This window comes from Hesperophylax consimilis, chromosome 13 (genome assembly GCF_061612785.1).
Source record: "Hesperophylax consimilis isolate HC1 chromosome 13, BYU_Hcon_1.0, whole genome shotgun sequence".
NCBI classification, from domain to species: Eukaryota; Metazoa; Arthropoda; class Insecta; order Trichoptera; family Limnephilidae; genus Hesperophylax; species Hesperophylax consimilis.
Window position 1 is genome coordinate 21,163,273 of NC_142848.1, and position 27,605 is coordinate 21,190,877.

General features: G+C 35.6%; 1 protein-coding gene across 2 annotated transcripts in view; it reads left to right on the forward strand.

Moving 5' to 3' along the window:
• Hil (peptidase hillarin) overlaps positions 1-16,906 on the forward strand; it is a 136,919-nt gene extending 120,013 nt beyond the window's left edge. For both annotated transcript variants that reach the window (XM_089638855.1, XM_089638856.1), the window contains exons 5-16: positions 111-227; positions 840-1,036; positions 2,172-2,403; positions 3,715-3,797; positions 6,218-6,361; positions 7,275-7,493; positions 8,448-8,656; positions 9,084-9,214; positions 9,556-9,699; positions 10,652-10,765; positions 11,745-11,922; positions 12,505-16,906. In XM_089638855.1, the coding sequence (XP_089494981.1) occupies positions 111-227; positions 840-1,036; positions 2,172-2,403; positions 3,715-3,797; positions 6,218-6,361; positions 7,275-7,493; positions 8,448-8,656; positions 9,084-9,214; positions 9,556-9,699; positions 10,652-10,765; positions 11,745-11,922; positions 12,505-12,644 (1,908 nt within the window). In that variant the 3' untranslated portion in view covers positions 12,645-16,906. The remainder of the gene's footprint in view (positions 1-110; positions 228-839; positions 1,037-2,171; positions 2,404-3,714; positions 3,798-6,217; positions 6,362-7,274; positions 7,494-8,447; positions 8,657-9,083; positions 9,215-9,555; positions 9,700-10,651; positions 10,766-11,744; positions 11,923-12,504) is intronic.
• Positions 16,907-27,605: the final 10,699 nt, after the last annotated feature.

Sequence of the window (27,605 nt, forward strand, 5' to 3'; positions counted from 1 at the left end):
TTTTTCTGTATGAAAAGTGAAGTTTAACGTATCTATTTCCAATTCGCAACACAATTACTATCGTGAGCTATGGATGTAACTAATCATTAACCTTTTCTGTTTTGTTTTAGGACCGAGACGAACAGACCCAGTTAGAAATGAAACACCGCATCGAGGAAGACGACTTGTACAGGAGGTTTGCGCGGCACAGAGAAGAAGAGGACAGGAGGATACGCGATGAGTTCAGGGTAACAATACAATATTCTGTTTATGTGATGGCGCAAAAGAGCCCCAATAAAGAACTCCAGTTAAAATTATTGACTTAATAAAAAAATATTCATTGAAAATTACTAATGTCGATTTCGAACATGTAAGTTGTAATGTATGGATATATTATTGTGTTTGCTGTTACAAGTATTAATAAATCTATTTTTAAAAAAAGATCAAAACGCGCCAGATCTACCCCTTTGCAGCGCCATTGCGTGGAGAGTTTAACAATTGTGGAGTTGAACAATTTTGGAGTTGAACAATTGTGGAGTTGAACAATTGTGGAGTTTAACAATTGTGGAGTTAAAACCAAGGAGTTTATTATGCAGGATGTCGACCATTCAGGTATTTTTCAATAGTCGGTTGAACAAAAAACTTGAGAAAATATAAAATCTGATAGGAACCTAGGAACTACTTAAATATATAAATATGTAAGGCATAAGATTTATGAAATATCGATGCTTTTATCGCTGAGAGCTCTTTTGCAACCTCTCTTTCTGTTTACATGCGTCGTTTGTAAGAAAGAGTGAGAGGTTACGACTGAGCTATCAGCGGCACGCCTAACCGACTGACATAATATTATTTTCCATCAGGACGAATGGGAGAAAGAGCTGGAGCGTCTGACGCACCGCTTCGAAAAGGAGATGCAGGTAAAGAGGAAGAAGCCGGAAGACCAGAACGTGCTGACTCTGCGCCACCAGCAGGAGAAGGACGACCTGGAGAAGAACATGACCCTGCGCAGAGACAAGAAGAAGGAGAGCATCACTAGGAAGATGCTGGAGCATGAGAGGTAGGAATCAAGCAGCAGAAGGAATACCCGAAGGACTTCCTGAAGGACCGCCTTATCTTCAAACATCTTATTTTTTACCATTTCTTATTTCTTTTTTAAATTTCTACATTTACCTAAGATAATTAATTATTGGTTAAATTTGTGTTATTTTTAGAATGGTAGTGTAAATGGTTTATATTTTAGTTTATTAGGGAAGCAAAGAGTTTTAAATATTTTCTTGAAATATGTAATTACATATTAAATGTTTGCATGAACCAGTGAAGTTTCCGCATACAATTCATATTATGTACAGAAAAAACATAAATAATTAAAGAAAAACATAAAGTGGAGTTGATCGTTTTAAAAACTACTCTAATTATTTTAATTTCATTATTTTATTTTATTTTTGAATATTTCAATTAAATTCGTTTAATTTAACATAATTTCAAAACAGCCCATTTTATTTAAAATGGCGGCCTCGGCACGGGTAAGTACCCAGTGATGCTCACATTACCAAATAATATCTTTTAAAAAATAAATACTTCTCATGTAGCAATACATTTTTTTAAATAGAAAAAGAAAATCTTTAACAGAAACACAGATTAAATATATACAGACAGATAATGTAAAATGAAGCTAAGTACCCATATAAAAATTATACATACTTAAAAATAAACAAAATATAGAAATAAAAACAACGTAATGAAAACGAGAAAAAAACTTAAAGATCTTACACACAACAGGGCTAGAGGGTTCGTAATTAATAATTTGTTTTAAGTTTTTACAAAACGCATTTAATAAATTGACCTGAGGATAAATGGAAATAAATGAAAATATCAGTCTGAAAAGATATAGTATTTTGTGCAAATCCTTCTGAAAAATTAATGTTGTGTGTAGTTAGTTTATTTATTTATTCATTCAAACGCCATATAATGGCTTTTACAATACAGTGATAATCGAATTACAAGCATGCAGTGATAAACAGGATAATAAAATCAATAAATTAAAGAACAATTAATGTGTAAACAAAAACACTATTGCAAGTGATGCAGTTATTAATATAAGTGATGTAAGACAATGCATAATTCAAAAGAAATATATACCATGTAATATAATGTTAACATGTTTATAATTTATGTTAATGTGTCAATTTCAGGGCTGCCACCGCCGCGCTGGTGGAGAAGCAGTCCCACGAGATGCTGGAGCTCATCAACGAGAAGCGCTCCGAGTACATGCGGGCAGAGTCTCTGTTCGAGGACATGCCACCAGGTGAGGGGGCGGCGCCCTACCCTGCCCGGGCCCCCCCGCCGCAGCCCCCACAGCTCACCAAGTTCCACATCTACAGTGACCCCATCGAGTTTGCCGAGGTGGACCAGATAGCCATTTCGGTAAGTATCTCAATAGCTACAGTTCAAACGATATGCACTCCTTAGGCAGATGGCGAAAAGTTCTTATTTTGTGAAGTTCAGAAACAAGGATTGAAATATTTTATGATAAAACTCTAAAAGAACTTCATAGATTTTTCACTGGTTAGGCATTACTAAAGTTTTGCTGGATTCCACCGTCCCAACCTTAACAATTCAGTGTTTCACGGACACTGTACCAGAAGCGTGAAAATGGTCCTTCGGCATAGACATTCAAATTGATAGACTAGCCAATCAGGGAAAGGGGAACACCGATTGTTTTCTTTTCCGTGATTTTTCAATAAATGAATCTGACGGTATACAGGCAACTCGCATTGTAATATAACTATTAAGTTCTCCAAAAAAAAATCTGCTTACGAATCACTAGTCCTTTTTACAATGGAACGCAAATTGTTGGCTGCGTAAAAAACTTATCTATCTTGTAAAAAAGTTACAGCTTATTTCCGAAATTGAATATTTTGAACCCTATACACTATTCAGTTGGAGACTTTTAAAAATGTGTTATAATCTACCCACCTCAATCATTTTTAGCATCGCAGTTGTTAACTACGCCAGGCAGTTTGTTGAAAAACGAACATTCAGATACGCATTCGTAAAAAAGTCACACAAATTAATGCTGTGCAAACCTTTGCCTTACTTAGCTAACTTTACTTTTCTGCGCAGGGTCTGGTCATTTCAATATGCGCCCTTTGGCGGTCAATGTACGACTGATTATGTCCTAGTTTATTCAAAAAATGATACCCGGATTACATGTTAGGGCAAGTCTATCAATTTGGACGTCTATGGTCTTCTGCAAGTACCCTCCACTCATACTTTCCTCAGTCTCTTCCAATATTATACAATAGACTGCATCCTCAACTAAAAACATCTGTACACGAAATGTATTCAATACAAGATTTAAAAAAAACCCTTTAAATAAGTGATCTTTCGGCTGCTGAAAATAATATTATACCATAATCATCCTGCAAAAAAATTTCCTGTGTTGTTTTTATTATTTGATCGTAATAAGTATTTTTATATATGTACCTATGTTTTTTTAAACAATTTCTAAAATTATTTAATGTATTGTAACTAACATTAAAGCTATTTCTATAGGCCTTACACTTTTTTCCAGGCTCATAAAAAGACTCGGGGTACAAAAGGCTTGTTATGCATCTTATTTCCGGCCTTCAGCCCTGATATTCCAGTCGATACATGCACTCACCTCAGTACCCCATCGACAAGGAGGGTTTTAAAACTAAATCTGTTGTTTACATTTTGAGTGTCATGTTTCAGGTTGCCCAAGAAGACCAGAAGACATTCACGGACCTTGTTAGAAAATTGGTGGGAAGATGTGGGTCAGACATTGAAAAAGCCAGGTATGCATTTATTTATCATAAAGATAATATTGTTATATCCTTATGGTTACTTGTAAAGTGGAGACAGGAGGAGGGGTCACGATGGTGACGGAATCACTGGACTTACCATATCTTTAATCCAGACCCTTCACGAGAAGTGTCAATAATCCATGGTAAAATAAAGTACTTAATGATGAGTATTTATTATTTTTAAGACACTGTTCCCTGTTGTTTGGAAAAAAACATGCAAAATGATTTTCTTAAGTCCAGCCTATACGGGGTGTCCAGGGGTAAAGTGGGATAACTTTGAGGGGTCTACATGACAATTATAAGTAAAAACTTTTTTCGAAATTCCATTGCTTATTTTCCAATACAAACAATTCAATTTACCTAAAAACTACCTTAAAACATTGGAATTTCGAAAAAATTTATTTGTCTTTTTTACTTCTGAAATCGTGCAGATTTACTCTCCGAAGTTAGCCCACTTTACCCCCGGACACCCTGTATATCAGCATGCTGCACCTAAAGGGTGTAAAAAAATAATCATCAACAAATTCCTAGCCTTTTCTTAGCTGGCATCATGATATTACCTAACGAGGTGACAAAACAGCTTCCCCGGTTTATAACACAGGGGTGGATTTATAGTGGCCTGTTTCTAGAACATAAAATTCAAGATTCAAAATTCAAAAAAATATTTATTGCACAAAAATACAGAGTACAAACTTATAGGTTACATCCTATTTCTTCCAGCTAACCCAACAAATACACATTATATTACAAAAATAATTAATTACATGTTAACAAATAATGTATGTAAATAAAAAATAAAAAACAGAGGTATTTAATTTATGTAAGGTATTCATTTAAGGTGTAGTGACATTTGTTTAAAAGAAATGTTTTTAGTGATGATTTAAATTTAAGTACGTCGGTTATTTGTTTGATGCTACGTGGAAGGTTGTTATATACTTTAATGGCCATATAGTGTGGTCCTTTTTGAAATATAGTTTTGTTTGCTTTTGGGATTAATAAGTTTTCTGTGAACCTTGTAGCATGTTGTATATTGAGTTTTTTTGTGGGAACTTTTCTGGAGATGATCGAACTAACAGGCATAACTCCATTATATAATGTCCGTCACTGTCAGAAGTTTGAGATTTTATAAAATTGGTCTACATGAATCTCGGTGATCAGAGTTTGTAATTTTTCATAGGCACCTCTTTTGGATGATAAAAACATAAACAAGACACCCCCTCCCTGGCACCAAACATACTGAAACACAACGAAAATAATTTATCTCTGTTTATTATAATATGTTTTGAGTGTTTACCTGCGAGCTACAATTATGAGCACGTGAGAGCGGTGCGCAAGGGACGGGATTCGGCAGTTTCTGTTGTTTGCCGGTCTTACGCCGTTAGAGCGTTGGGGTACCTACCCCCAACTAAGAGGAACCAATTGTGTCTCATCTTAACACATTGTCGTCGGGACACGGCCTTTGCCGTTTTTCGCGGACTTTCGGTCAACTGCGGGACACGGAAAATGCCGTTTTTGTCGTCTGTCGGTTTTTGGCGGGAAACGGCATTATACGGGTTTGTTATCAGCGTGAAATACTATGATTCATAAGTGGAATGGGCTCTTCAATTAGGCGAGGCAACCGCAAAAGGCTCTTTTTTGACAAGAAGCAATTAAACATATAAGTTATTGAGTGTGCGCCTTCGACCCTAGGCGACACTGTTCAATTTACGCGATCAAATTTCACACATCCAGCGATTGTAAAATTGCGGGCATGGCAAATATATATTATTATTTATTATATAACTATATGATATGAATAAACATGTTATCTTTTAGGTAAGTTTTTAGATTCTCACGGCCAAAAGCATTTTTGTTGTTTGTTTTTTTTCGCAACACGGCATAACACCCCAAAAACAAATAACAAAAATGTTATCTTTTACTTTAAATTTTCAAATATTGAATATTGAATGCTATTTACTGAATTAATATCAATTATATATTCAGCTTTGAAATGTGGTGAAATTATGATGTAATCAAAGCAATTATAATTTATTTTTGATGATCAAATGTCATATATGATTTCTTTGAAAATTTCAATTGAAAATATTATTTGGTTTAGAAATTGTGTCAATTTTAGGAAAGCGATATATTTATGCGCTAATCACGAAAAAAACCCGCTATAGGCTAGAGTCTATTGTTTGAAGCGCCCGACTACAATGTGTTAAGATAATTTATTTTTTATTTATTTTGGTACAATATTTCTTAGTACAATATAGTAATTTTATTTGTTGGCCTCACTCGGTGACTTACCTGTGCTGAGGCCTCATAATAACAATGTAGCCAAGAGGATGATCTGAGTTTGTGGAAGAGGCTATCCAACAAATCCTTCTGTATTTATTTGGCTAATACTCACACGCTGGCTTTATTTGCAGAACCATCTTCCGCTGGATCACGGTGAAGAACCTTAACACGATGCAGTTTGATGACGACACCCGCGGAGACACGCCCATGGGACTACTGCGGGGCATCAAGCACGGAACCGAGAGCTACCACGTCCTTTTCAAACGACTCTGCAGGTCTGTTAATTACTTTTGAAAACTAAAAGTGAAAAAAGAAATAACGTTGAAAAATAACTAAATAACACACAAAAAACTTTGTTCTCAGCAACAGATTTCAAAACCCTTACAAAATGTAAAAAAAAATTGCCCTTGAATTTTGATGCAGCAATGCAACTGTCGCTGTGACACAAGTTATTCGTGTGTGTCTGGTCTTAGGTTAATGTGTTTCAACTTTCGTCACATTTGACATCGTCACAATTCTGCGTTTGCCCATTTTGTTTTAATAGTTTCCTTTAAAGTTTGATTCTGGACCCGTTTCTGCATTTTAACAAATTGTGATCAACTGACAAGCATTTTTATAATGGCTGAGTGGTTCTGCTTGTCAGCTGATCACAATTTGTTCAAAAGCTGAAATGGATCTACAATCGGTGTTTAATGGGGACCATCTCAAATGTGACCAAAGTATGAAAACCTAAAAATTAGTTTCAAGGGTGAATAAAAAAAGTTAGATTAGAAGGCACAACTGATGAACTTATTAATTGCTAATGTTAAATTTTTACCATATGCGCCAGCTGATTCTATTTCTATAATAACTTGTTTTTTTTTTTCAAAATAGGTTTTCGTAAAATGTACCGCCTTGCTATGTAATATGATATCATTACAGAATGGTAAATTACAAAAAATTTATTTATCTTTTTTACTTACACTATCATGTAGAATCACCACCTGAAGATAGCTCACTTTATCCCCCCGGAAATCCTGTATTAGGTACCATACCATAAGTAATTTCCCCAGAATAGCTGGTTTTATTCAAAGAAATGATTTTTTAATAGTATCCTCATGGATATACTAGTGAACAAGAGGTTAGAGAGGGAGAAGAGATGATGTAATGTGAGTACAGTGTTTTGTATGTTGAATATTTTGTTGACAGTTATGCGGGTCTGCACTGCGTGGTGATCAAGGGCTACAGCAAGTCGGCGGGTTACCAGCCGGGGGTGCGCTTCGAGGACAACCGCTTCCGCAACTCGTGGAACGCTGTGTACGTGGCAGGCGCCTGGCGCTTCGTGCAATGCAACTGGGGGGCGCGCCACCTGGTCAACGCTAAGGAGGCACCGCGTCCTGGCAACAAGGGCAAGAGCGACAGCTTGAGGTAGGTCACACATCCACCGACTCTGGCTCGATCCAAACTTTTCAGGGTTCTTTGCATTATTTTATTAGCATGGTGAAGAGTCTCCCACTACCCGGGCTGTAAGAAAAAGCGGGGAACCATAGACAAAAGAGATGCGCCATGAACCGTTATTAGTATGAAACCACACGCTCATTGCGTGTCGCCAACATTGTTCACCTATACTGCTGCAAACGTAGAATAAAGAAGAACACAAGAAATACAATGTGGGCGTGTTTCGTGATCCAAAAGTCTGGCCAATCAGGCTGTAAATTTCCAAAACAAAACTGTGTTTCATCATCACTATGAAATTCAAATGTGGGATGGCGATATACAACGTCAGGCAAGTGCAAGAGAGACAGAGGGCTTGCTAAATGGACTAGAACCAAAGGGTACTAAGTCAGTGGCGACATTTGTATCGAAAGCACTTCTAGTGTATTCCATGACTGAAAATCACATCTACACACCAAGCACATACCTTTCATTGGTTCCGCCGCTTTGGTGGTTCAGCACCAGTCGGAACTCTTCCATTCCATATCTCCTTTTTGTTTCTCTTATATATGCAGGGAATACAATATCAGTGGTGAGCTATATTAATTGATTGCATAATGAACTCACTATCACCTAATTATTATAGAATATAAATGATTGTGGAAACAGGTGGCTTAATGCTTTACCACAATAAAGTACGGAAAACATATCAGAATAACAATTTAAAAAAATCTTAATGACATCCTACAAAATACCTATCTTCGTAGGTCAAAGGAATGCTGAGGCTATTTTGTAAGTCAACGGCATTGTTAGTTCAAGAACACCATACACCATATGCCTCAGGAAAACTGGAGGGGACATTCTTCTGCGAAAGGTGGAAGCGCAACATGGCATAATTACCCAAAAGTTACTCACAAGCATAAATCATTTAAATGTAACATGTTGCAGATACGAATATGACGACCACTACTTCCTGACGGACCCGCGCGAGTTCATCTACGAGTTCTTCCCACTGCAGCCGGACTGGCAGCTGCTGAAGACGCCCATCACGTTGCGGGACTTTGAGGAACTACCGTTTGTCCGCTCGCTGTTCTTCCGCTACGGCCTGTACTTCAGTGATGCCAACACCAAGGCTGTCATGTACACAGATGCCACAGGTTAGTACTCCTAATCATTTGCATTTTTGCTCAATAATTCATATTATTGAACAAAAATATAATTAATTTTAATGATAAATAAATAAATAAAACTTTAAATGTTGCAATTATAAGCTGAACGTGGGAGCAAGCCAGCAGCAAAATGAAATGTTCGTTAGAGATTTTTGTAAATATTTCCAGTCCCATTGACTTTGCGATCATGGGAATGCCTAATATTATTAAAAATCCCAAAAATTCAAAAAAACTCCCCAGTTTCAGTACCCAATACTCAGTTTTGATTTGTTTTCAATGCTTAGGTCTCAATTGACACACTTTGGCTGGGAAAGGTAGTTCTACCCGTTCGGTCGATTGATTCTTAACGCCGGGGAGGGTAGTTTTACCTTCTTTCTTGTTACAAATAAAATAATGGCTATGGTTTGTTCTTCAGGGGCAGCCACCGTGAGAATAGCGATGCCGGCGCACATGCAGAGCACGCTCATCTTCCACTACAACCTCAAGTTCTATGACACAGAAGGGGATGGATTCGATGGAGTCAGTCTAAAGAGATTTGTCATGCAGGTTAGTCCGTCATTTACTACTATTACACAAAAAAGGCACTATACAATTTATCCAATTATTATTAGGAGCGAAATAATAATGATCCTATAAAAGCAGCTACCATCAGGAAGACGCTAAAAGATATTGCTAAGAAAAGATAACGGCCTTATTAAAACATGAGTACATTGGTAGATGTTTGATAGCATCTACATTTTTTCTTTGGAACAACGGGACAGGGTCCTGCACAACAGGATGGTCCCTTTCAAAATGGGACGTGTGCTTATGCTACCCACAAAATAATGTATGGGCCTAAGAAAAACATAACCTAACGTGTTGTAATAAGTTATTTAAATTGATTTCAGTCGGTGATAGGCAATGTGGTGTCATTCCGAGTGCACGCCCCGTGCAGCGGCGCCTTCCTGTTGGACATTTTTGCCAACGCTGTCACGCCCAAGGAGTACCTCACTGGAGAACCTATGAAGTTCAAGAGTGTCTGCAAGTTTAAGGTGAGAACAAAAGTTGATTCATCATGAAGGAAACAGCCATTTCAACCAATGTTTTAAGTAGAATAATAGAAGTCAACTATAAAATTGCAAGGACGACATGGGGCCTCACTGTATTCGGTGCATATTAGAATTCCCCTTGTGGACCGAACCACTTAATTGCCAGGGTTCTCTCTCTGATCACTGAGGGTGTATAATTTTACTTAAATTTTAAGCTAAAAATTCCAATTGAATACATTAATTATGTCAGTTTGATGGAGAATTAAGTCAAACCTGGTTGTATTATACATAGTCATTAACAAACTTGCATGTACCGGCTAGGAACACAAGGCAAAATGTAACATTCTTCTGCAATACATACACAACCAACTAACAGACACACTCATTAACCAATAGGATACATGATTGGGCTCATAAGTGTGGGGTTACTATTGATATATTTACTGACTCCATTTATAGAATTGAGCGTAATCGATACCAGCTCTTTGTTGAACTCTACAAATTATAGTAGCGTTGGTAATGCAGTTTTAGTGTTTTGTCTTATATATGTAGTATTATTTTAATTTCTGTTAAATGTTTTACTAATATTGTTTAATATTTAGTTTTTCAGTTTAACATTATTTCTTGCTTTAAAAACTTTGTGTATACTTTTCGATAGCTCACTAGGTATATTCTGTTCTAAAAATCTATGTGAAAGCACAGCTGGACATAAAACTAAATAAATAAATAAAATACAAATAATGCACAAACGGGAACTAAAATGAATTCAAAGAGTGATTTTGGACTCTTATCGCAGAACAATGCCAATTTCCTGGATTCCGTCGACCCGACCGGCTGAATAACTTCAGCACCGAGCTTTGACCTGCACCATACAGAATCAAAAGCTTTTTCTTCTTTGTGTGGTGTTTAAATTGTGTGTATAATGTCAACATCTAAAATTATTGTTTTATTACAGATCTGCTGTGCGGAGCTGCAGACCGTGATGGTCCCGCTACCCGACTGCGCCAGTGGAGAATGGGGACCCACCAAAGCCACAAGATTATTCGGTTTGGTGCCCATTACACACCAGGTACAATAATTATAAACCTACCAACACCCACAGGAGTAACTAGCAGCTATTAAAAGTAGCTGCGACATGATTAGAGCCTGTCCATTTTTAGTCACTCGAAATGCTGGAGTATGGTCGAGACAAGATTGCCCTCGTGTGACACAGGCTTTATCTGTTGCAGTGCTCCAAATTCCAACTATACTCACATGGGGGGTTCCAACTTTAGCGCTGTTTCATATTATGAGAAGCCAATACATAAATGACATTTTATACAATCATTGACGAAGATAATATCTACAACTCTCAATAAAAAAAACGAAACGGATCGATGATTTATTTTCTCAACTCTCAAACCTACTGTTATCGTTTGTTGTATTTATCTTCTTACCTGACCACCGCATTTTTATTTTTATTTTCATGTTCAAAGCAAAAGATGTGCTTTATGTAAAAGCCAAAGCGTTAAATAAATACTTACATCAAATTATATTCTCTTTTCATCAAGATTGGTGACCATAATTCATGGTTATTTTAACGGGCGGTCCGTTTGATAGATTCCCCAATCTTAACAAACGGACTGCAATCTTTAGAGCACAGGCGTCAGGTAGGTATGCTGTCCTTGTTCTATCGGTATTACAATGGAAGATGCTCTGAGGAACTAGCGTCATTGATCCCTTCGGCACCGGTGCGTAGTCGGGATACACGCCAAACGCGTGCCCAACATTTGTACACGGTTGACACTTGTCACATGAGAACGGGTCGCTTCTACGATTCGTTCTTAAGTTCAACAGCTCGGCTGTGGAACGAACTGCCGGCCTCTGTGTTTCCTCCCTCCTACAACATGGGACTCTTCAAGACCCATGTTAACTCCTTCCTCTCCACAAAAAGACCCTCCACACAGCATCCCCAAAGATGACATAGGCCCTGAGGGAAATTATTTTCTTCAGGGCCTCCTGTGTGGAGTTAATATAAAAAAAAAAAAAAAAAAAAATTTTGTTTGTAGGACGCCCTGGTGTTTGCGGGCCGCGAGGTGGAGATCCAGTTCAGGATGTCCCGCCAGCTGACAGACTTCATGGCCACCCTACACAAGAATGGGGTTGAAGAGAAGAGACTGTCTAAATTCGTATCCCACAACGTTACCGATGATATCGTGACGTTTGTCATCAGCTTCCCCGAAGAAGGTATAAAACTTTTCCTTTTTATAAGACAAACATTCCCGGGTTACAAAATTTTAATTGGGTTATTATTTAATAGTCTGACAATATTTTAATTCCACCTTCTGAAAAGGTTGCTTGTGCCATAATAGAGGAATTAGCTAGCAGAGGAATTGAACCACAATGCCTGAGTCTTGGAACTTACCATATTTGATCAAAGATGTTGAGATTAATTTAGTTCAACTTTTTAAATCTCAACACTAGCGACCCAAAGTCTTAAAAGTCTCAGGCAATCTGAATTATTGTACATCTCAAAAAAATCAAAAATGCAGCTCTGCTAAAAAAAAAAAATTCTTTAATTTTCTATAGGGTATTTAGCGAGAATAAATTATAAATTAAAACGTGGAAAGCCATATAAAATTTTATTTATGTCGGGAGGCTGAACTGCATTTTCGATTTTTTTTCGAGTTTGGTTGTTTAATCAGACGTCAAGAAACCATCGTCAAATTTCGACAAAACCTTGACCAGCCGAAATCAGGCAGTTAGTGTATTTATATTCGTGGACCAACAATTCCCATCTAGTTACGAATGAATAACGTTTTGTTTCAGGTCAGTACGGGCTAGATGTGTACACGCGAGAGCGGGGAAGTGGCCCCCCCAGTCACCATCAGAACGGCTCTGCAGAGAGGGAGAAACACCTTCTCACGCACTGCTGCAAGTACCTTATCAACAGTAGCAAGAGGAACTGAGCCAGTCACAACTACCAAACTAATGCCACCAACCAAACAAACAACCAAGCAACACAGGCCACAGGCCAGTTAGGTCTACAGGTCTATATGTCTTCATGACCATAGGTATACAGGTCAACACATCTATAGCTATATGGGTCTATGGATTTACAGGTCTATATATCTACATGTCCATACATACTTATATAGGTCTACATGTCTATAGGTATGTAGGTCTACAGCTCTATATGTCTACAGGTCTGTAGGTATACAGGTCTATAGGTGAGGGGAACTTTGTGAAATCGGCGTATAAGGGAGATTGAAATTACACAATCATTATACAAACGGTGCTTAAAATCGTCCGTTGAAATTATGTGCAATCACTGTGATGTTGAAATCAGTGTATGCTGATGATTACAGTTGTTCAGACGAGGGACTGCAGGTCTACACATCTATAGATATGTAGATCTACAGGTCTATAGGTCTACAGATCTACAGTTCTATATGTCAGCAGGCCTATAAGTCCTCTTTTGAGAGAGCAACAGTGTGAATGACAAAGTCATCATAGTCCTGTCAAAAGGTTGTAATAAAGTGCTCTACGTAAAGTACTCTTTCTGTTTAGGTTTTTCTTTTAAAGTTTCATCACAAAATATTATGAAAATTTCACCGCTTTTATGGCTTACGTAAAAAAGTGATATCTATCCCATTTTTTGTTAAATATAAAATATCCTAGTTTATTACAAATTGCACTTACATCATGAATTTATATTCTTATCAAAAATTCATATAAACTATATTGAAATGTTTCTGTAACAAAGGCTTTAATTATCCACTATTGAGGATAATTGTTACGAAAACAAAAATCTTTCCAGATTACTTCACATAGTGCACCTCAGTATGACTGAAGGTAGGAAAAATAAATTTATACATGGCAACTAGTACTTTGCGAGATGCTAAGACGTTAGAGAAGGTATTGACACTTTAGCTTGTAAATTTAAACTCACCATGTCACAGTCACCATGCACACAGTACAATTTGGTTACAATATTATGAAGTGACAACTCAGCTTAAGCAGTACTTTCCTATATTACACGAAGTGACAGCCAAGATGACCAACGATTTTGTTCAAACATAATTTCTTAAATGTTACGATGTGTTGCATTGGTAAAGAATATATAATTAAATCCGAAAATAAGAAAATTTGGTCTATTTGATTAAGGAGAATGGGAGAAAATGTGTGCGAGTTTAATACTATTGAGTCAATAGTAATAGCTAATATACCCACAGGATAGGTTTTCAAAGTTAAACAATTAGTTATTATGAAATGTCTGTCCGTTGGAGAGATGTCTTGAAAGTGATCTTCATATTAGATTGATATCTTTTTTCTTTTTTTTTATATTAACTCCACACAGGAGGCCCTGAAGAAAATAATTTCCCTCAGGGCCTATGTCATCTTTGGGGATGCTGTGTGGAGGGTCTTTTTGTGGAGAGGAAGGAGTGAAAATGGGTCTTGAAGAGTCCCATGTTGTAGGAGGGAGGAAACACAGAGGCCGGCAGTTTGTTCCACAGCCGAGCTGTTGAACTTAAGAACGAATCGTAGAAGCGACCCGTTCTCATGTGACAAATGTCAACCGTGTACAAATGTTGGGCGCGCGTTTGGCGTGTATCCCGACTACGCACCGGTGCCGAAGGGATCAATGACGCTAGTTCCTCAGAGCATCTTCCATTGTAATACCGATAGAACAAGGACAGCATACCTACCTGACGCCTGTGCTCTAAAGATTGCAGTCCGTTTGTTAAGATTGGGGAATCTATCAAACGGACCGCCCATTTGTGCACAGAGTCAAGGGTTTTTTTCAGGTATTTAGGGGCTCCGGACCAGAGATGGCTGCCAAATTCGACAGTAGGGCGCACTTGCGATTCTACTTCTACTTTATTCTACTTTCAAGACAATATAACTCAGAACAGACAGACATTTGAGATAAGCCGTAATAGTAACTTACCTATCTATTGGTGTATATAATAATTCTATTGAGGGGCAGGTCCAAAAATTCCCTTTCCATCAAAATTTGGCATGCATAACATAATACATACCTATACAAAATTTTACATGCAAAAAATAAAATGTAACCTATGCATAAAATTCCATAAACTATTGCTTCAATGATTTGAGTGATTATCGAGAAAAGTAATTAAGGCATGCGAAAGAAGAATCGAAATTGTGTGCACATTTGAACAAGATGTACAAGTTGACTGTACATTTGACCAAGATGACTTCTTGTATCTTTAGAAGGTCTTGGCTAAACAGACAAATATTTTAGAAGAAAATACACTTAACAATTTCAATTAGTTGACGCTGTACAAGTTCACCACCATGGCATATTTGGTAGGAGTCACAATAGAGCTATTGTTAGCAGAACTATAAACATACCATAACACAAAGAATAGATTTTCTTTAAACATACCACAGATAACTAACATACATTATTTTAAACAGTTAAAACACTTTTATTCAACACATTAATATCCAATTTTGTTAATAATAATTAATATATACATATTCTAGTTTTTTAAATGAGCTGTAAGTTCACCCTGTACATTTTTTGTAAATAATTTTATTTTTTATTTTAGTCTTGATGTAAATAATATTATCACTATGTTATTTTGCAATGTCAAGATTTAAATTTTTTGACAAGTGCTGTTTTAAAACACATAATTTATAGATATGAGATTTTCACAGCCAAATCTATTGTCATGATTTATTTTTGGGATATTAATCCGTGTTGCGCTACAGTGTTACAGTGTCCATCATCAGGGCAGATGTGTATTACACACTTGTCCATTTCCGAAACGTTGGTTAAAGAAGGAGGTACAGCAACACAGAATAATACCCCAAAAATAAATCAAGATAACTTTTTAATAGTGATTTAGTGACCCTTCTGTCAAGAGTCTCCTGTGTAACAAAAATGTTCATGCATACTTTTTTCAGTCACAAAACTGTGGATTCATAATAGTATGATAGTATTTGAATTACTGTTTTGAGTCACAAAAGTGTGGATTTAGAATAGTATGATAGTATTTGTGTTACTGTTTTGAGTCACAAAACTGTGGATTCAGAAATAGTAAGGTAGTATTTGTGTTACTGTTTTGAGTCACAAAAGTGTGGATTCAGAATAGTATGATAGTATTTGTGTTACTGTTTTGAGTCACAAAACTGTAGATTCAGAATAGTATGATAGTATTTGTGTTACTGTTTTGAGTCACAAAAGTGTGGATTCGGAATAGTATGATAGTAGTATCTGTGTTACTGTTTTGAGTCACAAAACTGTGGATTCAGAATAGTATGATAGTATTTGTGTTACTGTTTTGAGTCGCAGAACAATTGATGTAGTACATATTATTCAAGTCATTGGAGGGTCTCTAACTCAGACAAGCACAAAAGTAAATAAGATATAGGTGACCGATGAATGAAAAAAAATGCTTTATAAAACTGATAATTTTAATAAGATGTAGGTAACAAAATATAAATCTTTATTATTTTTTTTTTGTTTTTTGAGCAAAGACACTTGCACTCAAAGCAAAACAAAAAGGCAGGTTGACTGGGAATCGTGTAATTGAATAAATATTTTCACTGATAAAAAATGAAAATACATATTATATATTAATGTTAACGTAGTAGCATATTATAATTTAATGATTTTACATAATTATATTTAACGATGTGTTCAGTCTGAAGAGTAATATTTTAACACAAATGATACGTATCGAGATACCTTTACAGTAAGTGCATTATTTTTACAACACCAGAGTATTAACATAAGATTATATTATGTAGACACTAAGTGAATTTACACCGATGGCAGCCTGACTGCTTTTATTGCCTATCCAGGCTTAACTTTCCAATTTGAATTCAAGAATTACTCATTAAACGAATCAACTGTTAAATAGAAAAATCCATTTTCTTGGATTATTCATACAAAGTTTATTTTTTAAATAAATCTTTAAGTTGAATCTTTGTATTAAAATCCTCAAAATTCTCATGGTTCATTATTAATTATGTACCAAGAATAATTAAATCTAATAATAATACTTAATCTCTCTCCATTACATATAATTTTTGTGATTATTTAAAAATAACTTATTGATGTTTGAGTTTTTAGAACTACCTACAAATTTATCAAAATAGTCAACCATCAAAATCAAAGATCAAACTTTGTTTAATGATATTATTTACGAATTAGAAATGTGTTTTAATTTAATTGAATAGATTACATACCTCTTTTCTTTGCTCCGTCATCCACAACACCTGATAGGTATAATTCTATAAGTTATGTAAAATGAAAACAAAGAAAATATATTTTATTATGTATATTTAGATTAAAAAATATTTGTACAAGATTTGTGAAACATATTTTTATAACTTTTATGTTACTAATAAACAATTAAATACCAATAAATGCTTTTTATTCCTCACAAAATAAAACATGTTTCTATTTTATTACACATGGATTTAACATTCTATACTTCACAGAAGTTATTATAATTTTAAGGCATTATTAATTTCATTAAACATTTTATAAATTATGAGCCAATTTCAGTAAAAACTAGGGATAATTATTATAATACAGATAAAATATTTATTTAAAAAAAACTCCATATTAGTACATAATATACAAGACAGCCTACATGTATTACAGTGAAACTTCAAATCGATGGGCTAGCATGTATAAGTGTTTTTCACGTTACATACATGTCTCAAGTGATATTTCACTTACTATTGTCATCATTTCCAATACGCATTTATTCTTAGTACCAAAACAAACAACAACAAAAATAGCCTAATTATTTCAAAATATTTGTTTAAAAAACTTTAAGAGATATATTGTTTCTTAATTTCTGAATGAATTGTAGTTAAAATGTTATTATATATTTGTTTCAAACTTTACTGATTATTTCAATATTTTTTGGTGCAGTTTTTCTAATGAGTTGGAAAAAATTTACAAAATTGAGCTGGAAGAAGGTGACGAAATTGATGAAGTCAATGATCTCCGGAGTCCAGAAGAGTCTGATAACCATCATTTCAACCAACTAACCCTCCCTCAAAGATATAGATGGCATGCTGATTGAATTCCTAGTAAGTATTACCTAGATTATTTAGTGCCATTATATTTCATATCAGAAGTAAAACTATACTGTGTTACTATTCATTGAATCTATTCAATGTTTATTTTGGAAACAAAAACCGTTGATACGTGTTAGTTTGTTAAAATAACCACTTTATTCATTATTGCACAATACAACGTATCTATTCATCGTTTTTTATAATGCTGAAATACTGGAGCCAAATCTGAAGGAGAGGAGGAAAATATGGAAGAATTTTTCTTAAATAAAAATCTACACAATGGCGAAAGACAACATACCGTGTTTCTGGAAAAACCAAGAGGATAAACGTAGTCGACGTACCCACTGACCCAATGGCTTGACTCAAAAATCTCTTGGTATTGAAAATGAACTAAATGCATTGTTCCAAATAATCGATACGTCTATCATTGACGATGTTTTGAGATACACAAACATATATATATCGATCAGCTGAGAGTTGACCATCAATATTCTAGAGATCGGGACTGTAAAAGCATCGACAGGCAAGAATTTATGGCACACTTGGGTCTGTTATATTTGATCGGTATAAAAAAATCTCACCACGCAAATGTGAAAGAGATTTTTGCCAGTGACGGTACCGGGATTGAAATCGCAAGAGCTGTTATGAGTTACAAGAAATTTCTCTTCATCACCCGTTGCCTGAGATTTGATGACAAGAATACCCAAGTTTAAAGAAGGAAGTTAACAGACTAGCAGCGATACGTGAGTTTTTCCAAGCTTTGGTCAATAACTGCAAGTCATCAATTTGAGCGGATATACTACAATCGATGAGATGCTGCATCCATTTAGAGGTCATTGTGGTTTCATTCAATATATTCCTAGCAAACCAGCAAAATACGGGGTGAAGATGTTTGCATTATGTGATGCCAAAAGTTTTTACACATCCAATCTGGAAATATACTGTGGAATACAACCCGGTGCACCATTTGGGGCCTCTAATACTCCAACAGATATTGTAAAGCAGACGCTTAGTGACTAGACTGTCACTCCGATAAAAATCTCAAACCGCAAATTGACCATCGATAATTGGTACACAAGTAAAAAAAGAACAAAGGAGAAATCCCAAAATAACAGTCCTAGGTCCAATATTATTTATCATTTATGTAAATGAAAACTTCATAGTCTTGTAGATCACAATTACACATGAAGACTAAGATCAGAACAAAGGATGATAGTGCCAAAAATGAATACATTGTTCGGAAAACGTTTCCATGTATTCCTGGCTCATAAGGTTGTGATGTTTTGAATATCCACATAAATAAACGATAAATAATAAACGAACGTGCTCTAAAATTTTTTTGTCTAGACTAGCAACATGGGATAGATTATAGGCCTTGAGTAAACACATTCCCACAGAAAGGGATAAAATACGGGCAGTCGAGTCTTGAACTTGGGTACGTTGACAGCCCCGAGAAATGGATACAAATCAGAAGTGTTGTGTGAAATTACAGTTAATTAGTGAATTCAAATGGTGTTAGAAAGCTTTGTTGTATATTGAATTAAAGTGAAAGATTATTGAACCGGTGTTTGTGTGAAGTGAAAGTGGTTCGACTCAGTGAGAATACAATTAATAATAATGACAATAATAATAATTGGATAATTTGTAGAGCGCCGTTTTGTGAAAAATCACCCCAGGGGCGCTAAGGGTTGGGCGATCGCGATTATAATATAAAGTGTGTTAAACACATTAAACGTGATTTCGTAAATGTGTAGTTCAAACTAAATTTCTTGTCTTAAAGACATGAAAATAATAATAATAGTGATTTCGTTTTGAAACAGAGTGACCGTATATAAAGGCAGCAAGTTTTAATCGGTCTAGGGGGGAATTGATTTGGCGAGATCTATCCACGGAGACCGAGAGCCAGAGGATCGAACAAATTATAAACTCGGGTTCGAATCCCAACAGAGATTAGGGAGGTACAATTGTATTTACAGAATTATTTAATTACCCTTTTATATGCGTAGGGAGGGGACCAAAATTGAACAGATTGCAAGGATTTCGCTAAAATGAGGAAAGAAGCCGATAGGGGGGAGATCAAAAATTAAAGTGATTTAGCTATATAGTGTAACCAGGTAAGCTTCACGCTGAGAATGAGAGATGACTAACTGGGTGAGTTTTTTTTATATTATTTATTAAATTTCAGAGGACCCTTTTAAAAGACGGATACAACCGAGATACAGGAACCGAGTTTGCAACGCCTGCAACCCAAATAATCTTCCCATAAAAAGGAATACGCTAGACGCATTGTCAATCAGCTGTGAGTGGGAGACAGGCCAATGACCTTTTCATATATAGGCCGAGAGACGCGGTGTACAGTCAGTCAAAGGGGAAGTTTTGCTAGCGTATGACCTCCCGAATTGAAAGCGATCGGATGCAACCAGACGGAACAAAATGAAAACTTTTCTTCTGTTATTTGACTTTCTAATTTAATACTTTTCATCTATTGTTTGACTTTCTAAGTTACGAATTGGGATGCACAAAAACAAATCTAGAGGCAAAAGAGGGAGATGGTAATCTCCGAAATAAAACTACCAACCGAACAACTTTTCTCAACAGGTACCTTTCGAGAGGTAGGCAGCCTCTTTAAATTAAATGCAAAAATCAAACCAATTATCCGTTTATACCTACCTGAGAGGATAGGTATTCAGTAGAAGTTACCCATACCTAATACACGAGGGTGCTAGTAACCTCATAAAATAAATACTGGAACCAAATATTAAAATACAGACAGTCCTCATCCTAAATTTGGCATTTCGAGTAGACCTTACATATATCTCACATGATAATTGGCTGAATGGGTAGGCACACAACCTATCGCTAAAAAGCAGGCTAAATGTCGACAAGATTGTCGTGTGTTATCTATGTTATTGACCTAGAAAGGGATGTAAATCCCCGACGACGAGGGAGTTACAACGTTTTCTAGAGGTGGCACGTAACTTAGGACCTTACGTGTCACATTTTCGCGACTAGATTCGTGACAAGGGATGTCATGGTTTTCCCCTTCTACACTCAGTAAAGTAGATTATCCTGGAGGTGTTTGAGGTTGGGGCAATTCTGAAATTGGTGATGAGACCTGGTTTTCTTTATTCTGGCGTGACGGTTGCCGATTTGGAACAAGGGGAGACCCGGCCGGTTGTGATATCCAGACACGCAGATATCGATCGCCTTGCTCAAATTATCATCCATCGGTTTTGTTTGGTAAAGAGGAGGAGCCAATCTTAACTTGAAAAAAATTCATTTCCTTCCTCTCCTTCCCCTCCCAAAATATATACATGGATGGCGCCGACAACTAACACCATAAATTTATCGTATGTTCATCACACATAAAAAATCTAACACTTTATTATACTCACATAACCCTATGACAGGTAGACTCACGTAGCTAGTTTGAAGAGCAGGCGACTCAGAAAAATCAGGTTTATGAGATGGCTTTAAAACACAGCGGTAATGGATTCAACTCACTCTATCTCAAAAGAACCAAGGGATACCACACATACATAGATAACTAGGTTTCTAAACCGAGAAACAAAAAACCAACACAACGTTCGGTGAAGCCTTTTTATACTGAACCGTCACGTGAAATGAGTACGTTCAAGGTCGTACGTCACGTAGACAAACTAGGATGTACACAGTCAAAGGGGTGTGTAATAAAGAAGAGAAGGAAAAGTTTGATGAAAGGGTAGATCACTACAAGGTGTATAACGGGTTCAAGCAGCAATGCAGTAAGGTTAAAACAGACCCTCTTCAAAAGCAAATTACCGAATGGCTGATAGAAAGTGGCAGAACGAAATCGGAAAGCCTCCAGAATGAAATTATTGTATGACTGAAGAAAGGATCTTAAGTGAAATCATTCAGAATGTATCTCTATTATCATATATTTATTTATAATTTTTGTTTTTGTATTACCATTTATACTACGATATATGTACAATATCTTTTTTATATGTTCTTATTTATGTTACCACCATAATACGGGCATTTGCCTAGTTTGGGATTGGGATTTCTTCAAATCATTCGAACCACGCGGTGGCTGACTTTAGTCATTTTCAAGTTTTGACTTCGTTTTCCAAGCACATGTATGCCGTATTCGTTCGAAATTTATTTTAAAAATAAGAATATTCATTTGTGTTGCGACATCTCTGAGAATATTTATCTACTACTTCATTGTTTATCAGTCACAGTTTTGAAGCACGCGCGCAAATGAGCTAGTGTATCTGCTGTGAACCCCGTACGAATTTGTAACAAAACTTGACGTCGATATCCCTTTGAAATTTTTTTATTTTGTTGTGTACATAATTTTTTAAAAAGTGACTAATTTGATTTAAAAAATATTTTGGTTTGTGTTTTGTATTACGTTCCTGTTACGTATGAATTTAAAAAAACTTTTTTAACAACCCTCACAATGTCGAAACGTGGCCTATCTAATATTGAAATATATGAAACAATGTTAGATGTGGATAGTGATTTTGAAATAAATGATGACGACACAGATATTGTTATTGATGAGCAAATATGAAAGTGATGCCTCAATGCCGTCAGTTCAGCCATCAACTTCTTCTGCTGGACCTTTGACTTTGCCATCTCACCCCAGTACTTCATCAGAACAGGCATCAAATGTTATTCCTGAAGAAATAGTTAACAATTGGAGTACAGGGTATCTATTCCAGAGTCCCTACCACGAATTACTCGCTATGCGCCATCTACGAACGAAAATCTCTACGACTTTTGTCATAAGTTCTATATTTATACATTCTTGAGTGTCGCACGGTTGAAGAGATGACTGTGTTGGCAACCCTGTGAATATTGTCTATGTTTCTGATGTGTTTGAGGTTTCTATGGAGTTAATTTGAAATGTCAAAAACAAACCGTTGCCGCGTCGTTCTGTCAACGTTTTTATTTGCTACTGCATTTTTTCTGAAATGAATGGCAGTGGTAGAGCTGGTTGGTGCAGACGCAGAGTTGATGTCTGGCAAATTTTCATCTATTTTCACCATCAGGGAATCCAGAAGAAGGTGGACAGAGATCGCCGAGAAGACCCGAGTGGTTAAAACAACTTTGCAGAACTAAACGAATCCGATACCAACTTCGAAAAACGCGCGGGAAACGATCTTTTTTTTTTGTATAAGGCATTTCACCAGGATGCAATGAGATTTTGACAGTTTTGCCGATCTCTACTGCTTCGATCCACTCGTTGTTTAAGCCGAATGAATTTTGACATATGGCGTGTAGTATGTACTTTCAGTGAGACTCAAGAATAACAAACTCTACCAGTGTATGTACTTTCGGCGGAAATTGCGAGCGATCGAGACTGGGGAATAGATACCCTGGGACCCAATTTTCATTTCAGTAGACAATTGCTCGCATGCGAGGAACGCGCACGATAAATTATCTACTGTTTCGATAAATGCGTATTTTCGACCGTCGCAGATAATGTAAAATAACCGATATTAATACCAACATAAAAATGTACCAATTTTATTTTTTTATATGGTAACCCGTGTATTTAACTGCATAGATTTGATACATTTTTCTATATACATCTGTTTACGACTGTCAATTTTCAATTCACTTTGTTGTTCGTTGAAGAAGTAGTTGTTTCCTCTTGCGTGTTTTTCAAAATATTACCGACTTTTGCTTTACTCTTGGACTTTCTGTTACTATTTGATCTTTGGCTGTGTTTCTGGACTTTTCTTTTTGTTATAATTTGACCTTTGGCTGTGTTTTTGGACTATTCTTTCTTCGTAATGTCTATTCGAATTGGATATTTGTCAGTAATGTAAAAAAAGAAGTTGACGGAACTGATGAATGAATGATGGAGGATACCCAGGTGATAAGTGGGAAGTTCAACCCCACGTTTACTTTTAAAGAGGCGAAGAATCGATGGGAATACATCGCAAATACGCTGAATGCCATTCCCGGTGGATGCAAAGACTGGAAACAATGGCGAAAAGTAACTAGTTATTGTATCTAATCATAATATGCAGTGCAGTGTTAGCTAGTATGAAATGATTATATTTTGATCCTAGTACAAAGTTTACTTTTTATGAAAATTCATAAGCTAATAATTATCATTTTGGTGAGATCAAAGAGATCGCTCCTTGCGATAGTCGTACCAATCAAGCATCATAGTTGTATGAATTATTTGTTATGTGACGTGAACCATTTATCACATTATGATGTTTACGAAGAAATTTTTATGAGTCAGTACATATTTTGCAAACAACTTTGAAAAATTGAATATAGGCTAATAATGCTATCTAAGTACTTTATTTCTCTATAAAATAAATTGAAAAATTTCAGTATTGAGAGATAGATGAAAAGTTATCACGTTGATAAAGCATTTTGACAAAATAATAAATTAAAACATGTATATTGAGTATCTTAGTATTCCTTTGTTGTGTTGAATACATTATTAACTTTCTTATGTTTCAGTGTTGGCAAGAGTTAAAAGCCAAAACTAAAAATAAACAGGCCAAGTTAGTTTGGTATGCGAGGGGCACGGACCGTCTCTTGAAGAAGACCTCACGGAAGACAAAGCCAGAATCCTGGAGACAATAAACCTAGCATCGATACAGGGACACGTGGGTGTCTCGGAATCTATAGTGACGTTTAATATGGGGATAGATGATACAGATGCAGTCACAACACTCCACAATTCCAATGATTTTAATACAGAGGTTTCCATAGATCATGTTGGAACTGTGAACAGTCCCATAGGTGGTGATCAAAGTGATATTGAAGTAGATTGCATCTTGGGACAATCAACACCAAATTATTTAAAAAAAAAGAGCATTATGGCAGCAAAAAAAATTATGAAATATTCTGAAGAGAACATGAAGATCAAAAGGGAGAAGCTTGAGATACAAAAGCAGCAATTAGTTGTGGCTAAAAAAAATAGATTAGTAAGGCAAACTAATCTATACTTGAAAAAAATTGTACAACTTATGGAAAATAGCAAAAAGTAATACCATTAAATTTTTGCTATTTTCCATAAGTTGAGTCAGGTCATATGCCAAAAAAATTGATCATTTCCAACGGTAAAAGAAATAAAACACTTAAGTACACAAATGAAACTGTATGGACAGTAGAACTACTGCTAAAACCAATAGTCCAATTATCTACTGCTTTGTAATAGATAATTATCTATTAGAAATTCCAAGATACGCTTTCTATCGAAAATTAGTATATAATTACTCGATGATAGAAAAACCATAGACAACATAGATAATTATCGCATGCGAGCAATTGTCTACTGAAATGAAAATTGGGTCCCTGATCCTTTTATATCAATTGTTTATGAATTTGATGACTTCTTGTCTGGAGTTAACCCGTCTACATTACTTTCAGATAATTCAGAAGAAGTTGCATATTTTGAGTATTTTTTTAATAATGAGATGAAAGGGACCACCATCCGAACATTCTCGCCTCAACAGATGGGTGGTGACATCGGTTAAAGGAATTTATATTTACTTTGCTTTGACTATGTTAATGACCAGAAATCGTCATCTGACGATAGAAGGGCATTGGTCTACCGATCCTTTGATGTCGAATAACATATTTGGGGAAACCATGCCAAGGGATCGGTACGAGATTTTACACAGAATGTTACACTTCTGTGTTTCTAGAATACAAATCCCTGGTGACAAATTACATAAAATTAAAATGTTAGTTGATCACACCAGAAAAATCTTCAAAGAGACATCAAAGCATGATTCTTTTTAAGGGTAGGTTAGCTTTTAAACAATATTTATCTTCTAAACGTCACCGTTTCGGAATTAAATTGTTTGTTATGTGCGATTGTAAGACTGGTTTTGTTTTAGACTTTATTATTTACGTTGGTGAAAGTACGGACATAACGGACAATCAGTGCCTTGGTGTTTCGGGGGCTGTCGTAACGACATTGCTCGAAAATTATTTAGGAAAAGGGCATAATATTTGGGTCGACAACTGGTATAGCAGCCCAAAACTATTTTATTTCCTTCATAGCAAGAAAACTAATGCTTGTGGAACTGTGCGCAAAAATAGAAAGACCATACCAAGTTTCGAAAAATTAAAAAAGGGGGAAATAGAGGCAAAACACCGTGGACCACTGTTAGCTTTAAAATGGCAAGATAAGCGTGAAATTCATATGATCACAACTATACACGACAGCTCTTCATCTCCAATAGGAAGAGTTAACAGGGAAACAAATGAACCAATATTTAAACCAAAATGTATCTTGGATTACAATTTACATTTGGGCGCTGTCGACAAAACCGACATGATGTTGAGCAGTTTGAAATGCATGATGAAGTCAATAAAATGGTACAAAAAAGTGGTTTTCCATATAATAGATCTTTATTTATTAAATTCGCACACGCTCTTCAACAAGGTTACCGGAAAAAATACTACATTAGCAGATTTTCAATTGAAAGTTATAAGACAATTAATAGAAAAATACAGTGAACCATCTAAATTTACTTCACGTTTTTCTGATGATCCACTCCGTTTGTCAGCCAAAGGATTAGCGAAATACATGCAAGACATAATACCCTCAACGGCAAAACGTGCAAACCCATATCGGGTGTGTCGTGTATGTACCAACTCCAAACTGAAAACTAAAGTAAAAAAATATTCTAGATATATGTGCTCAGAGTGTAATGTGACATTATGTGTTTACCCATGTTTCCGTATTTACCACGAAAAAAAACTACTAAAACTTTTTTTAAATTTAAATGTATTTTTGTATATATATTTTGCTATTGTCATGAGTGTACCTTCATATTATTGCAAATTTATTGCAGTGAAAACAATATAAAATAATTTCACAGCATAAACGTCAATAAGTGAAGTCAGTGAAAAAAGAAATATAAACTAAAACCAGAGCGCCGGCGCAGTGGCCCTCCTAAGGACTCGTATTTCTCTACACAAGTAAGTAGGTACCTATATGTTACATCGTACGTCGCTAGACGCGGCCATGTCAGAGATTCTTTGTTTCGGTTGAAATCAATATGTACGTTTATATTAACACAATTATGGCATTATCTTAATTTCAGTTTATCTCAAGTGAATGTTTATTGATACTTCGATGTTGGAGGAAGATTTAACGATAGTTAATAACCAGATTATGATTTTGTTTACCTAAAATTGTCGATATGAAAATAACATTCGACAAAAAATGTGCCGCGTGGGGGCAACTGCTTAGGTATATTTGTTTAGCGGTTAAAAGGTTAATAATAATAAATAAATAAATGCTATCTATTCCGACTATTAAACTGGAAAAATAATATCTTTTGCCGATGACACAGTCTTGATCATAGAAAAAAAAACTTGGGAAGAAGCATATCGAAATGCATATCGCAAATGTAGAAATAAACAAGTTAAAACAATGGTTGGATGACAATTACCTATCCTTAAACTCAGACAAAACTTACTACATAACATTTGCACTAACAGACAAAAACCTTTCAACAATAAATTCGAAAATTATTATTCATAATGTATGTAAAAATAATTCTGACAATTGAAACTCACCAAAATGCTCAACATTGACAAAAAAGAATTTCATTAAATATTTAGGCATACTAATAGATCAACACATTAAATGGACAGAACATATTGGACAAACTATTACAAGAATACGTAAACTTTACTACATTTTCCTGAGAAATATCCTTCAAAAACCAATGCTACAGGTTTACTATGCGCTAGTCCAATCAATTCTCCAATACGGAATAATAGACTGGGAGGAGTATACAAACCTAACGTATCCCCACTGGAAGTAGTCCAAAGAAGACTCATTAAATTATTCTAAAAAAACTATCAGAATTTTCGACTTG